Here is a 15,655-nt window from a genome sequence, read left to right on the forward strand (position 1 = left end):
GACCTCGCTGTCCTGGAACCCTTGATGAGGGAATACGTAGAACGTTCTGGTAAGTACATGTCGTTTTTCAATATTGCAAAAATCACATCACTCTCTCTCTCTCTCTCTCTGTATGTCGCTGCAACGGAAAAATTTAAAACAGCCTGAATCGCATGTTTATTCTCTCTTCTGACAGCGCTGATGGCTATGTTGAACGACGACGACGAGTCAACGGATGAGTTGCTTGCCCAGGCGGCGTATATTTGCGAAGCGATGGAGTTGAGTAACATCGGGGAGGACCGTCTTGATGACGGTGTCGGAGAAGAAGAAAAAGAAGTAACACCTGAGCAGGCAGACGAACCGAAGCAAGTTTGCGAGTTGATGGAAATCGCTAATTTCGAGGAGGTCTGCACGGAAGACGGGGGTCAGTATGGGGATGAAAACGTCCGTCGATACGAGGCGGGTGACGAGGAAGAAGAAGAAGAAGAAGAAGAAGAAGAAGAAGATGATGAAGAAGAAGAAGAAGAAGAAGAAGAAGATGATGAAGAAGAGGAAGAAGATGATGAAGAAGAAGAGGAGGAAGATGATGAAGTGTTATCTGAACAATACTCCGAGTGTGACCGAAGTGATGATAGTGGTGACTATAATATCGAAAGTGAGGAAAATGACGAAAACTGTGAAGAGAATGAATATGTGGGTGAAGTGCTTCCGAATGTTCTTTTGCCTCAGGCACCAGGTGCTGCAGTGATTGAGGAGGTGAATGTTCCAGAGGGTGAGTAGCAATAAAGCTTATTTAAAAAGTATGCGTGTGTTTATCCGTCGAGTACCCGCATCAAATCACGTACTTTTATCCCAGAATCATAGAAGTCTGGGCTTTTTTCTTGACGAGGCGCGTACCATTGCATAGATATACATCCAAACGTGATAAAATGTATCCGTGTCCACAGACGAGGATGATGCTGAGTCAAGGGGTTCAACTCTGAGTATTGACAGTGGAATATCTTCACTGACTTGGTCAATTGTTTCTGACCGAGAATCGCCCGAATATTGACGATAATGCTATGCGGGTATTCGTTTGGTGTGCGCGCGTTTTGAATTTTTCCGCTTTTCGTCCGCATGCCTCTTCAACAATCAAAAGAGTGAAAAATAGTTCAAGGCCTTTTTTTGTTATATTCTATGAATCAGTAGACTCGCGCGGTTTCGGAATCACGCGAGCCGACGTCAGAGAAGGAAGCACTTACACCCGTGTTCAAACCGGAGGATCTAGAAAACCTTTTCGCGTCAACGAAGGTGCTAGTTCCTCCGGCATAAGACTCGGCACCACTCGGCAAAATGATGATGACGACGACGAAAATCAAGACGAGGATAACGAGGATAAGGACGAAGGCGTTGAAGAAATTACGGAAAGGGTCGAGAACGAGAATGAGTCTCACGCAGCGAGCGGTCCTGTTTCACAGGTCCTGGGGAATAGGTTTTCGATAGTGGGCGAAACGCGTAAATATATCCGGCGGTTCGAAATAGACGGACGCGAACTTGTTGTTAAGATTAAAATACCGGATCCGGAGGTAAACCCCGTAGAGTGGCTGGAAGGTGCCTTTAAAGATTTACATACTTATGCTACGGGAAAATGTCAAAGCGGTGATTATATAGGATTCACCTTCAGTGCAGAAAGTTTTAATCAGGGGGCTGCATGGCTATCGTTTCGTCCGGTTCGCGACTCCGCGTATAGCGATTTCTGGAAACTGGTTTCCAGCGTGACGCAAAGCGCTTCCGAATTCGGGCTGGACAAATTGTATACGGTGACTGTGCACACGGTCAAAGTCCCGGCAGGGCGCGGCAAAACGGTATGGAATAACAGGGCTCTGACCAACAAGAGGTCGATTATAAATATCATCAACAACGACGGTATGTGTCTAGCGCGTGCAATAGTAATCGGTATAGCGCATGCTAAACGGGGTGTCGTACGTAGCGGAGAATTACATCAGCGTTACGAGGCCATCCGATTCCCTCATTCTGCTCTCCAGCGTAGCGAAGCGCAGCGTTTAACAGCGGAAAGTCATGTCCAAATTCCAGAAGAAGGATGCGGCGTTTACGAAATCTCCCGCTATCAGGAAAACTTGGCGCAAGAAGGGATAGCGCTGATCGTATTCGAAATGAATAAGTTGGGTAGCGGCGATGAGATATTTTACGACGGCTCTATCTCTCTGGTAGATTCGGGGGTCGAAGTTAGTTACCGCGTCAATTTACTGTACGATCCCGAGGAGAGACATTATAGCCTAATTACAAACGTCACAGCTGCTGCTGCTGGTAAATTCTTTTGCATGCCATGTAACAAGAGTTTTAACAGACCTCTCGAACATCGCTGTTCGAACCGTTGCCCCCAATGTTTCAACAGGCCGCCCTGTGAACTAGACTTGGGTGAGGTCAAGTGTTCGGATTGTGGGCGCGGCTTTCGCGGAGAAAATTGTTTTCAAAAGCATCGTCAAGTTGGGTCTATAGGCCCACGACGTACCGTGTGTGCTTCGTTGCGCATATGTACCGATTGCTCGCGTCTCGTGGATCTCACCACCGGCAGACCACACAGCTGTAACAAACGTTACTGCGGTACATGTCGCTGTCAACGTTCTTACAATCACTTCTGTTACATGGCACCGTTGAAAAGCGTGGACAAGCCCGGCCGCTTTATATTCATATTCTATGATTTCGAAACGCAGCAGAATGTCCCAATCGTTGGGGACACCACGACCAATGTTCATATTCCGAATCTCTGCGTGGCGCAGCAGGTGTGTACGGAGTGTATCGGTGAAGCCGAAGTAACCTCAGGCTGTTCGGCTTGCGGTCTCGCGCGCGAGTTTATTTTCCAAAGAGATCCCGTCAGGGAATTGGTAGAACTGGCGACAAGACCCGTCCAAAATTTTTCGCGAATAATTTGCATCGCGCACAATGCACGCGGGTTCGACGCGCAGTTTATTCTACGCTATCTCGTTGAAAACAACAAAACTCCTCCGAAGGTAATTCTCAACGGAAGTAAAATCGTTATGATGGAGACTGGGCATACGCGATTCCTCGACTCCTTGGCATACATGCCGATGTCTCTCGGGTCACTGCCAAAGGCTTTCGGGCTTCCGAATGGCACGGTTAAAGGTTTCTTTCCGCATCTTTTCAACACACCGCAGAGTGTGGGCTACGTGGGCGCGCTACCACCCGTCGAAATGTACTCACCGGACACCATGAGCACCGAGACGAGAAAAGAATTTGACGACTGGTACCGCGAGGCACAAGAACAGGGTTACAGCTTTGACTTTGACCGGGAGCTCGTAAAGTACTGTAGGTCGGATGTAGACATTCTCCGTCGCGCGTGTATCGCATTTCGAAATATATTTTTGGAAAGCGGCAAAGTGTGCCCCTTCACCGAGAGTACAACCATAGCGTCCGCGTGCTCCGCGGTCTTTCGGAAAAACTTTTTACAGCCGGAGCGTATAGGCATCCTACCGGTGGGAGGATATCGCTTCGCTGATAACCATTCGCGAAAGGCTTTAGACTGGTTAGCATGGGTGGAACACGAGTCGCAGCTAGTCATCCGTCATGCCGGTAATTCGCGCGAGTTCAGAGTACCCGAGACGGGACGTGCGGTGGACGGGTATTGCGTAACACCTGATGGCGTACGGCGAGTTTTTGAATTTCACGGGTGTATCTGGCACGGCTGCCGTAATTGTTTCAAAATCAATCGCGATCGCCGATCCGTGAGCGGAGTGTCGCTCGACAAGCGTCACGAAGAGACCGTCGCGAAAACTGCCCGGATGACCGCACTGGGATACCACGTAACCGAAATGTGGGAATGCGTCTTCGATCGTCTCCTGAAGAACAATGCTGAGATGAGGGCGTACATTGCGAGTCACTCGACTAACTCGCGTACCGAGTCTTTAAACCCACGGGATGCTTTCTATGGCGGACGTACAGGTAACACATCGTGTTATCACGAGGTAAAAACGGATGCGGACGGAGTCGCGACCGAGCAGATACGCTATGTCGACGTGTGCTCGCTTTACCCTTACGTCTGTAAGAACGGTCGATACCCGGTGGGACACCCGGTCGTCTACGTGGGTGACGAGTGCCGCATGTTAACGGGGATGGGCGGAACGGACATAGCAAGGGTCGAGGGCTTGGTGAAGTGTACGGTCTTACCGCCTCAAAACCTATACCACCCAGTCTTGCCGATGCGTATGCACGGAAAATTGATGTTTGCCTTGTGTCGCACGCGCTGCGAGAACCTCGAACAAAACGGCTGTCGGCATAGCGAAGAAAAACAGCGGGAGTTCGAGGGTACGTGGGTATCCGACGAATTGAAAAAAGCTGTAGAGAAGGGCTACCGGATTTTAAAGATTCTGGAAATCTGGCAGTTTCAGATTACTTCTTTTGATTCTTCCACTCGGCAAGGCGGCCATTTCGCGCAGTATATAGACACGTTCCTTAAAATCAAGCAGGAGGCCAGTGGCTGGCCTGCCGATTGCAAGGACGAGGCATCGCGCAATAATTATCTCGACGAGTACGAGAGAGTAGAGGGGATTCGGCTAGACCGTTCCAGAATTTCAAAGAATCCCGGTCTGCGCTCCGTGTCTAAGTTATGCCTGAATTCGTTTTGGGGGAAGTTTGGACAGCGGGAAAATATGACGAAAACGGAGATAGTGAATACGCGTCAGCAGCTATTGGAATTAATCACCAACCCCGAAGTCGTGGTATCGGGCATATTGATAGTAAACGATACCGTACTGTACGTCAACTGGTCACACGCCGCGCAAAGCGTTGAAGCGTCGCCTCTATCCAACGTCGTTATCGCCGCGTATACGACTGCCCAAGCTCGCTTAAAATTGTACGAGTATCTCGAACTACTCGATAGACGCGTACTCTATTACGATACGGATTCCGTAATTTACCGGCGAAACATGCTCGATCCGAACGAGTACGAACCGCCAACGGGAAATTTCCTCGGTGATCTCACGGACGAATTGGAGGCATACGGTAAGGGCTCCTTCATTCACGCGTTTGTTTCGGGGGGTGCGAAATTCTACGCGTTTATGGTACGGCGCCCCGACGGCAGCGACGCGGAAATTTGTAAAATCAAAGGCATCACGCTGAATCACGATAGCAAAAAACGCATCAACTTCTCGGCAATTAGGAGAATGGTGGTGGAATCAGCGGATCCCGTGCGTCTGGAATACCGCGCTATTCGTCGGACCGCATTGCACGATGTTGTCACGCGAACGGAGACGAAAACCTGCAAACCCGTCTTCGTCAAGAGATTCCGCCGCCCGAATTCATTCGATACGTTACCGTACGGGTACAAAGACGGAAACGGGGGGTAAACAAGTCGTCCTCAGGCACGTGGAATGAGGACCGCATGCTTCGTGAGGCTCGCTCTCGCTCGACCTTTCTCTTCGCGAATAAAATTTAGGTACATCACGTCAACGATCCAAGACCTCGTTTCTACCCTCCCTGTCGTCAGCTTCGTTCAGCTCTTCGTCATATAAGTACAGCGGTCGGGGTGCGACACGATCAGAATCAGATTCACCGAAGACAATCGAGGTCACGCACGCACGTCCGAGAAGGAAGAGAAGAAGAAGAAGAAGAAGAAGAAGAAGAAATACACGGACAAGCAATCTCAGTTGCATCAAGACTCCGCCAAAGGTGAGACAGCGTACTTAATAAACACTGACAATGTACGTACGTACACATAACTCGATACGGAGATCGCAATTAGTCTGTAGTCACGGTGTCGGTTTTGGCTCAGCGTATCAGGGTACGCGCGTACGTACGAGCTTGTGACGTACGCGCTCCGCGGAGATGAGCTCATCCGTAGACGTGTGCTGGTACGAGCTCATGGTCAGCACACTCCGCGTACCGCGTGTGCTGGAGTGAGCTCATGACCAGCACACTCCGCGTACCGCGCGTGCTGGAGTGAGCTCATGGCCAGCACGCCGCCGCCGCCGCCGCCGCCGCCGCCGCCGCCGCCGCGTGCTATAAGAGCTAATACAGTCGATAGGACTATGTTTGCAGAAATTTGATTCACCCGTATCCTTTTTTACAGCGAAGCGACGCTAGACGATGACTCTGGATACACGTTGGAAGCATCCGTTCTCTGCCATCGTTGCCGGTCCATCGGGCTGTGGAAAGTCCAATTTCGTGAAGACTTTCTTAAAACACTGTGATCGGATGTGCGATGCGAAATTCACTCGCGTCATCTGGTACTACGACGAATGGCAACCGTTGTACGAATCCACCGGTGGTATAGAATATCGTGAGGGTTTACCGCAACACACTGACTACGACGGCGACAAGAGTCCTAAACTGCTGATCATCGACGATCTGATGCGCGAAGCGTCCAACAACGTAGTCGTCGATTTATTCACCAAAGTTTGCCACCACAAAAACCTCAGCGTCTTCTACATCACGCAAAACCTATTTCACCAAGGACACGGTCAACGCGACATTTCGTTAAACGCGAACTATATAGTATTTTTCAAAAATCCTCGGGACCGTGGTCAGATACAACATCTCGCGCGTCAGGTCTGTCCAGAGAACCCACGGTTTCTTCAAGAGGCCTATCACGACGCTACGGCCATTCCGCACGGATATCTGTTACTCGACTTGAAACAAACGACCCCTGAAAACTGTCGCTTTCGGACGAAAATATTTCCTACGGACGAGAAACACTACGTATACGTTCCGAAAAAGGATATAAAGTCGAACGGAACGGGTAAAGTCCCAGTCATTCAGCTGTGATGCCGCGAGGAAGTCGTCGAGGAAGCAGTGCCAGCTTTGGCAAGACAAACACCGTCGCTCTGCAGGCTCTGCAAAAACTAAATCCTACTCAAAAATTGGCTTTGCTCCGTACCGCTGACAAAACGTTGGTGAGAGATATTTGCGAGTGCGCTCTCAATGTCTTGCTGGGAAACGTGAAACTGTCGCGCGCCCAGAAAACCCGTCTCGTTCAACACAAGCAAACGCTTCGTCAACTGGCCAAAAAGCAAGGTAGTTGGAAGAGTAAGAAAAAAATTTTAATTCAACGAGGAAACGGATTTCTGACTCTCTTACTCGCACCGATATTAGGGACTTTGGCTTCTAGTCTGTTTTCAAAGTAAAAAGAAAAATCACAGAGAGAGAGAGAGAATGGAGCATGCAAAGAAGATGGTTTTAATACCGGCGGATACGATTGAGAGATTTCGACGTCGCGTCAGCGAGAATACGACTGCGAAAGTTACACCGCCGACGACGAATGACGCCGTCGACAATCCTGTCTCGAGACTGGACCAGGAGATGAGAGTTATCTTGAACTCAAAGTCGGAGGACAACGCGGAAAAGTGGAAACTCTACCAGCAAGCGATGCAGCGGTATTTATTTTTTGCAAACGAGGATAGAAAGCCGTTGGAAGTTTTGATTCGCGATAACGGAGAAAGCAACACGGCGAGCCGATTACCCAACGAAATACCGAGAGCGGTTGCGAAACGGGAGTATCAGAAGATAGTAGACGCTGTTCCGAACAGGTATGCTGCGAAAGCGGGACTTTTGATGCGATTGCTGACGATGAGCGACGAAACATCTGCGCGTTTTGGATGGGATGTGTCCGGTGTTGTTTCAATCGACGGAGTAATCATTCCCGGTACAAATATTGTCGATCTGATCAATCACACGATGCGCTCGAGAAAGACATTTGATCCCGCAGGAAGCATACAGTTTGCACGGTTTCTCCACGCGATTAATGTGCCGCGAGAGTGTGTGGGAAATGATGAATTTTGGAAAACTATTCGATCGTTTGACGAGACGCGAAGAAGCCTCGTTCCGAAAAGGAGAAGACCCGTCACCACCACCACCACCACCACCACCAGCGATAAAACCGATGAGACGGCTAGCCCGCAACCTCAAGTTCCAGTAACGCGTAATCGTTCGAAAGAGACCAACGTGTCTCCGGGATCCCCCTATTCGGGAATACGAAATTGGAAAAGACTGCGCTTTTCGAAGTGATGCAAATGCTCGAAGAGATCTATTACGACCCAGCACACCCTGCGGGCTACGCGGGTGCACGAAATCTGGAACGGGCGGCTCGCGGCGAAAAGACTCGAGCGATGGTGAAGAAATGGCTGGCTGCACAGGATACGTACACTTTGCACAAATCCGTGCGAAGAAACTTTGAAAGAGCAAGATACGACGTTTCCAACATCGACGACGTGTGGGAGGCTGATCTGGCCGATTTGAGCTCGATGAGAAGAAAAAATAACGGACATCGCTATTTACTGGTGGTCATCGACGTTTTGAGCAAATACGCCTGGGTCGTACCCCTGAAGTGTAAAACAGCCAATTCCGTAGCGGAAGGATTTCAACACGTGCTAACCACAACCCCACGTAGACCTGTTTTACTGCAGACCGACAAGGGTAAGGAGTTTGTCGGACGAACATTTCAAAAGCTTCTTTCGGACAACGGCATACGATATCGCACTACCCGCAATCCCGATATTAAAGCGGCTATCGTCGAACGCTTCAATCGCACACTCAAGGAGCGACTTTGGCGTTATTTTACGCATAAAAATAGTCAGCGCTACGTAGACGTTTTACCACTCATCGTTCAAGCGTACAACGAGACACGTCACTCGAGTATCGGTATGTCCCCTGCCGAGGTGACGCTAGAGAACGCTGCAAAAGCGCGGGCTTACATGCAGAAGCGGTATCCAGCACGTCGTATCGGCAGACCCCGATTTCGCGAAAACGATATCGTGCGAATCAGCAAAACCAAAGGAACTTTCCAGAAAGGCTACGAGGCAAACTGGAGCGAAGAATTGTTCAAAATTCGCCGAGTACTCGCTCGCGCACCGATTGTCTATGTATTAGAGGATCTCTCCGGCGAAGAAATTGACGGTACTTTCTACGAACCTGAGCTTCAACGTATCGAGGAAAGAGGTCCCGATGGCGATGCCCTCCAAAATTGAAGAAAAAAAAAAAAAGAGACAAAAGACTGGATCAACGGTGTCGTCGCAGTCATTCGTTCTGCGTACGTTGACGCGGAACCTCGCAAGACACGCCGGTGCGATGGCAAAGGACCACTTTTACATCACACTTCCGAGCAATAGCTCAGTCCCCTTTTTCCCGGACAATCGTTCCTGCTGCTACATCACGCAGTTACCACGCGCGATCGCGCTAAGTGGCGAATGGGAGGTGGGACTCGCGGAAATTCATTATCCACTAACATTTTCACAAGATTTCTACTCGGTTGCCGGTCAGGATGTATCGTCAGATTTCATCCTGCCGAACATCCCGTCGTGTCAAATGTTTGTCTACTGCGATCTCGTCGAGCCCCGTATAGTCGGTGATGTACACGCTCCGCTTCTACGAGTCGTACACGCCTGCGGGGAACAACGCTCAATACGCGGCGAATCTGATACGAAAATTTTCTCGCAGCCACACTACCTACCGCTGCTTTACTCGAACTTCCGCACCATAGAGATTAATATAAAAGATCACACTGGAAAATCCATCCCATTCGATCACGGGACACTGACGGTAACGCTTCACTTCAAACGTGTTCGTTGATACGAAAGGGGTAGAAGACGAAGAAACAGACGATATGGTTGACTACGCGGAACATTATGAGAATCAACTCAAAGGCGGTGGTGGTACGGGAACTTTTTATCGCGGTGTGCCACATCAACGAGGTCACGGTATCGGTAGTTTCTTGGGAGGATTATTTCGCAGAGTTTTGCCGTTACTGAAAAGTGGAGCAAAAGCCGTTGGAAAGGAGGCCTTGCGAGCAGGGATGAACGTCATGGCTGATATGGAGAGCGACGTTCCCTTCAAAGAAGCCGTCAAATCACGGGCCAAAGAATCGGGGCGTAATTTGCAGAAAAAGGCCCAAGAAAAACTTACCAATCTTATGCAAGGCTCCGGGTATAAAGGGGCGCTCACAGGACCAAGGAGACAGTCGTTGGTCGCCCGCGTTAATCGTCTCGTCGCAGCGCAAAAGGTTACCAGGCGGAAGAGGAATTCGAATATTAAGAAGAGCAAGAAGAAGAATAAGAAGAAGACGAAGACGTCCCGTACCGCGTCAAGTAAGAATAGAGGGCGAGAGAAACACTCCAAAAAACGAACCGTGAGGGACATATTTGGACCGGCGTAATTTGTCGCACTATATCCGTACGATGGCTTTTCTACACGCGCGTTCGAGTGAGTGCACGAAATCCGAATTGGATTTATTCTCTGTACCTCCGACACAAACCTCGATCGAAAGCGGACAATGGATACACTACAAGCCGGTTTCGTCTCTAACCGATGACTCTCCGATCGAATTCGCTGTACCGGGGCACGGTGACGAGTACATCGACCTTGCCCACACTATGCTGAGCTTACGCGTACAATTACGCCGAACAAAAGAGGAAACAACCGCATCGGCGAGCAAGGACGCTTCTACTACACCATGGGTGACCCCTATAAATAACTTACTTCACTCAATGTTCAATCAAGTGGATATATTTTTCAATCAAAAACCGGTATCACCAGCCAACAACTCTTACGCCTACCGCGCCTACATAGAGACGCTGCTGAATTACGCACCGAACGCTAAACAATCGCATCTTACGGCTGGACTGTGGTACGATAACAAGAACGGCGAAACAGATATTTGCGAACCGCGTGGAAACGACGTAGCCTTAATGAACGGTTTCATCAAACGCAACGAAATCATGCGAAACGGACGCGTCGTAGATTTGATCGGACATCTCCACTGCGACGTCTTTAATCAGGAAAAGTTTTTACTGAACGGTGTGGAACTACGAGTACGCCTCGTACGCTCGAGAGATAGCTTCTGCCTTATGGAAACTGAAGCGCTGCATACTCTACATATTCTAGAAGCATCTTTACTCGTGCGCCGGGTGAAAATCAGCCCAGGTATATTGCTGGCACATGCAAGAACTCTAGCCAAGGGTACGGCAAAATATCCGGTTACCCGAGTTGAAGTCAAAGCCTTCACCATTCATGCCGGCGTGCAGGCTGAGACGCTGGACAACGTCATACTCGGACAACTACCGAAACGCGTCATTTTGGGGCTAGTCAGCAACAAGGCTTTCAACGGTGACAGAAAACGGAATCCCTTCAACTTTCAACATTTCATGCTGAATTATCTATCGTTGTACGTCGACGGCATTCAAATACCCTCGAAAGCTTTGCAACCGAGCTTTGGAAAGAACGGCGTATACGTCGACACGTATCACACTTTATTCTCTGGGACCGGAGTACATTTTCTCAACGAGGGCTGCGGTATCGGACGACTACACTACGAAATGGGAAATTGTCTCACAGCATTTGACCTAACGCCTGATCTTGCGGCCAACTGTTCGTCTCACTGGTCACTCATCAAACACGGAACACTCAGGATTGAATTACGCTTCGACGATGCACTCAAAGAAACTATTAACTGTATCGTGTACGCGGAATTCGACAATATTATTGAAGTCGATGCATCGCGTCAGGTTGTCACAGATTTCGGCGGTTAGCCCGAACGCTGACAAAAAAACAGACGGAGCGACACGTGTTGGGATCACCCCCGAACAGAAGCATAGTGGGAGGTACGGCTCGACGACTTTAAAAAGGGCAGTTTCGTATTCGAGAGAAACAGTCAAGTGCTTCTCACCATCTCGACAACATCTTCATCAGCGATGGATTTTATCGTAGATATCCAAGGCTTCAGGGATGTTTACGGACGTTTCTTGCCGAAAGAAGTGGCATTAGTTGCACTCGAGAATCCGTACTTTTCTCACTGGGTCGTACAACCGCCATACCCGTTTACCGATCTATCGGGGAAGGAGCGTGCCGTCAACAATTACGTGACCTGTTATCATCACGGGATCGATTGGTTCGAAGGAGACATAACGCTGCATCAACTTGCTACCAATTTACGAGAAATCGCACGCCATGCCCATCGTATCATCACACGCGGTCGGGAAAAAGCCAAATATCTACAGGACATCACTTCGCGGGAAATCATGAACTTGGAAGAAGTCGACTGCCCCGTGTTCGCTAAATTAGATCGGAGCAAAGAATATTGCTTCTTTCACGGCGCTAAAAAAGAGGAATTCTACGCGTGTGCTCTAAACAACGTGATCAGATTAAAGAATTGGATGAATTCGAGGCGTATCACAGGAGACTGCCACAAAGCGTACCCGCAGAATAATAAGACATCGCGGTCTTCCACCAGAGTCGACTCTCCCTTGCCAATAGTACCCGAGCATCAGTCTCACGCGTCGAATTCACCCGAATCCCCGGTGGACGACAGAGCACCCAGCAGTTCTACCCTTGTATCAGTCGACCAAGAACCTACGTACGCCACGGTAGTAGACACATTCGGTAGTATGATCGTCTCCGATACCGAAGATGAACACCATTCAAATTCTGGATGCACTGCCGGCGCTTCAAAGCGGAACTCGCGGGGTTTTTGCCGCGGATCAAATCCCTCTTGTTTGGACAGCACCAACAATCATCGTTGCAAACACCGATGATCACACGAGAGGGGGTAGCCACTGGGTGGCGTTCTACGTCAGTCCCACCGGTCATGGAGTCTACTTCGACAGTTTCGGAATGCCACCGCTCATACCTCATCACAGACGAACACTGCGACGCAACTGCAGAAGACTCCACTGGAACGTCAAACAACTTCAAAGTCTTTCTTCGGACGTATGTGGACAATACTGTATTATGTTTGTGCATTTTATGGCTATTGGTTTTACTCTTGGGCAGTTTGTGGATATATTCGATAATGACCACAAAAACAACGACCGCATCGTGGCTCAATTTTATGAAGGGCTGACCTCCACCGATCACTGTAACAATGTATCTCGAGTGCGAACACCACACTGCATTCAGTGCTGCGGAGCCAAAAAACTGTCAAAGAACGACAGACGATAGTTTCTAGTCTTCTCATGTTGTACAAATTCTCAACTTTTTCTCATTTACCATTAGAACGTAAGCTTTAGATTTATAATCACCAAAACTAGTGTACTTATTTCTTACAACGCCATTAGAAAAATTAAACATTACTTTTACCGATAGAACGTAAGCTTTACATATAATCACCAAAACTATTGTACTCATTTCTTACAAAACCCACGAGGTAGAATAAAATATCAATCGTAAGTTTTTAAAAATACGTGTCGACCCAGAGTTTTACTACTTGTTCCCTTCCTCCTCCTCCTCCTCCTCCTCCCTTACCACATACCGATATACTTTGCTACGGACTCAGTCACCTGCTCGATCAAGTACGCAACTCATTACCCAAATAATCATCGCAAACACCCACCCTCTGTCAAAAACAGGACGGGGCGAATACCGCCATCCCATGCCCCCAAAAAAAAAAGCCAGCGTGACGTCACCAGAACCACAAGCAGGTCCCAAACAGGGAGAAGAGGGGAAGACGCCCGCTAAAGACCCGACGGAGGGGAAGATGCCCCAAAAAGACCCCGGCGGAGGGGTGGGGGTAGACGCCCGATAACCCACTAGGCGAGGGGATGGCGCCATAGGGGGGAAGGGAGGGGGTTTGTTGTGACGCCCCATACCCGACCCTATCTACTCACGTACGTCGAGTTGCAACGCCAAGAGATTTCTAGTTTGAGACTCGTAATTTTTCAAAGAAAATTATCACTAGCGGGGGTGTCAGGTTGAGGGTGGCTTCCGCAACCTCGATCAATATCAAAGATTCTTTTCATACATTCGGATTATCGGAGAAACACGTAAGTCAATTTGCAACGCCGAAAGATCTCTAGTTTAGGACTTGTGATTTTTTGAAGAAAATTATCACTCGCGGTAGTTTTAGGTGAAGGGTGGCTTCCGCAACCTCGATCGGGATGCAATATTTGTTTCATGAATTCTGATCATCAGAGTAACACGTATGTCAATTTGCAACGCCGAGAGATCCCTAGTTTGAGACTTGTAATTTTTCAAAGAAAATTATCACTTGCGGGGATGTCAGGTTAAGGGTGGCTTCCGCAAGCTCGATCGATATGGAATATTTTTCTCATACATTCTGATCATTAGAGTAACACGAACGTCGAGTTGCAACGCCAAAAAATTTTTAGTTTGGGACTTGTGATTTTTTGAAGAAAATTATCACTCGCGGTGGTGTCAGGTGAAGGGTGGCTTCCGGTACCTCGATCGATATGAAATATTTTTTTCCTACATTCTGATTAGAAGAGAAACACGTACGTCAAGTTTCAACACCAAAAAATTTTTAGTTAAAGACTTGTTATTTTTCAAAGAAAATTATCACTCGCGGTGGTTTTAGGTGAAGGGTGGCTTCCGCAACCTCGATCAGGATGCAATATTTGTTTCATAAATTCTGATCATCAGAGTAACACGTATGTCAATTTGCAACGCCGAGAGATCCCTAGTTTGAGACTTGTAATTTTTCAAAGAAAATTATCACTTGCGGGGATGTCAGGTTAAGGGTGGCTTCCGCAACCTCGATCGGGATGCAATATTCTATTGATACATTCTGATTATCAGAGTAACACGTATGTCAATTGGCAACGCCAAAAAATTTTTAGTTCGGGACTTGTAAGTTTTCGAAGAAAATTATAACTTGCGGTGGTGTCAGGTGAAGGGTGGCTTCCGCAACCTTGATCAATATGGATTTTTTTTTTCATACATTTTGATCATGAGAGTAACACGTACGTCAATTTGCAACGCCAAAACATCATTAGTTTGGGACTTGTAATTTTTCAAAGAAAGTTAATAATCGCGGTGGTGTCAGGTGAAGGGTCGCTTCCGCAACCTCGATCGGGATGCGATATTTTTTTCAGACATTTTAATCATTAGAGTAACACAAACGTCAAGTTGCAACGCCAAAACATCATTAGTTTGGGACTTGTAATTTTTCAAAGAAAGTTAATAATCGCGGTGGTGTCAGGTGAAGGGTCGCTTCCGCAACCTCGGTCGATATGAAATATTTTTTTCATACATTTTGATTAGCAGAGTAACACGTGAGTCCATTTGCAACGCCGAAAGATTTCTAGTTTGGGACTTGTAATTCTTCAAAGAAAGTTAATAATCGCGGGGGTGTCAGGTTAAGGGTGGCTTCCGCAACCTCGACCGGGATGCATCATTCCTTTCATGAATTCTGATCATCAGAGTAACACGTACGTCGAGTTGCAACGCCGGGAGATTCCTAGTTTGGGACTTGTAATTCTTCAAAGAAAATTATCACTCGCGGGGGTGTCAGGTTGAGGGTGGCTTCCGCAACCTCGGTCGATATGAAATATTTTTTTCATACATTTTGATTAGCAGAGTAACACGTGAGTCCATTTGCAACGCCGAAAGATTTCTAGTTTGGGACTTGTAATTCTTCAAAGAAAGTTAATAATCGCAGGGGTGTCAGGTTAAGGGTGGATTCCGCAACCTCGACCGGGATGCATCATTTCTTTCATGAATTCTGATTATCGGAGAAACACGTTAGTCGATTTGCAACGCCGAAAGATCTCTAGTTTAGGACTTGTGATTTTCTGAAGAAAATTATCACTCGCGGTGGTGTCAGGTGAAGGGTGGCTTCCGCAACCTCGATCAGGATGCAATTTTTGTTTCATAAATTCTGATCATCAGAGTAACACGTATGTCGATTTACAACGCCGAAAGATTCTTAGTTTAAGAC

The 15,655-nt window shown here is 48.1% G+C and overlaps 1 protein-coding gene across 1 annotated transcript; it reads left to right on the forward strand.

Moving 5' to 3' along the window:
* Window positions 1–4,256: 4,256 nt before the first annotated feature.
* On the forward strand, window positions 4,257–11,526 carry LOC105691001 (uncharacterized protein F54H12.2-like). The gene is made up of 2 exons (XM_048652042.1): window positions 4,257–5,664; window positions 6,065–11,526. Exon 2 carries the CDS (start codon window positions 10,164–10,166, stop codon window positions 11,511–11,513), a length of 1,350 nt encoding a protein of 449 aa, XP_048507999.1. The 5' UTR covers window positions 4,257–5,664; window positions 6,065–10,163; the 3' UTR covers window positions 11,514–11,526.
* The last annotated feature ends 4,129 nt before the right edge of the window (window positions 11,527–15,655 follow it).

This window comes from Athalia rosae, chromosome 3 (genome assembly GCF_917208135.1).
Source record: "Athalia rosae chromosome 3, iyAthRosa1.1, whole genome shotgun sequence".
NCBI classification, from domain to species: domain Eukaryota; kingdom Metazoa; phylum Arthropoda; class Insecta; order Hymenoptera; family Athaliidae; genus Athalia; species Athalia rosae.

Coding starts and splice junctions, on each gene's coding strand:
- LOC105691001 (XM_048652042.1), top strand. CDS start 10,164: ATGGCTTTTCTACACGCGCGTTCGAGTGAGTGCACGAAATCCGAATTG.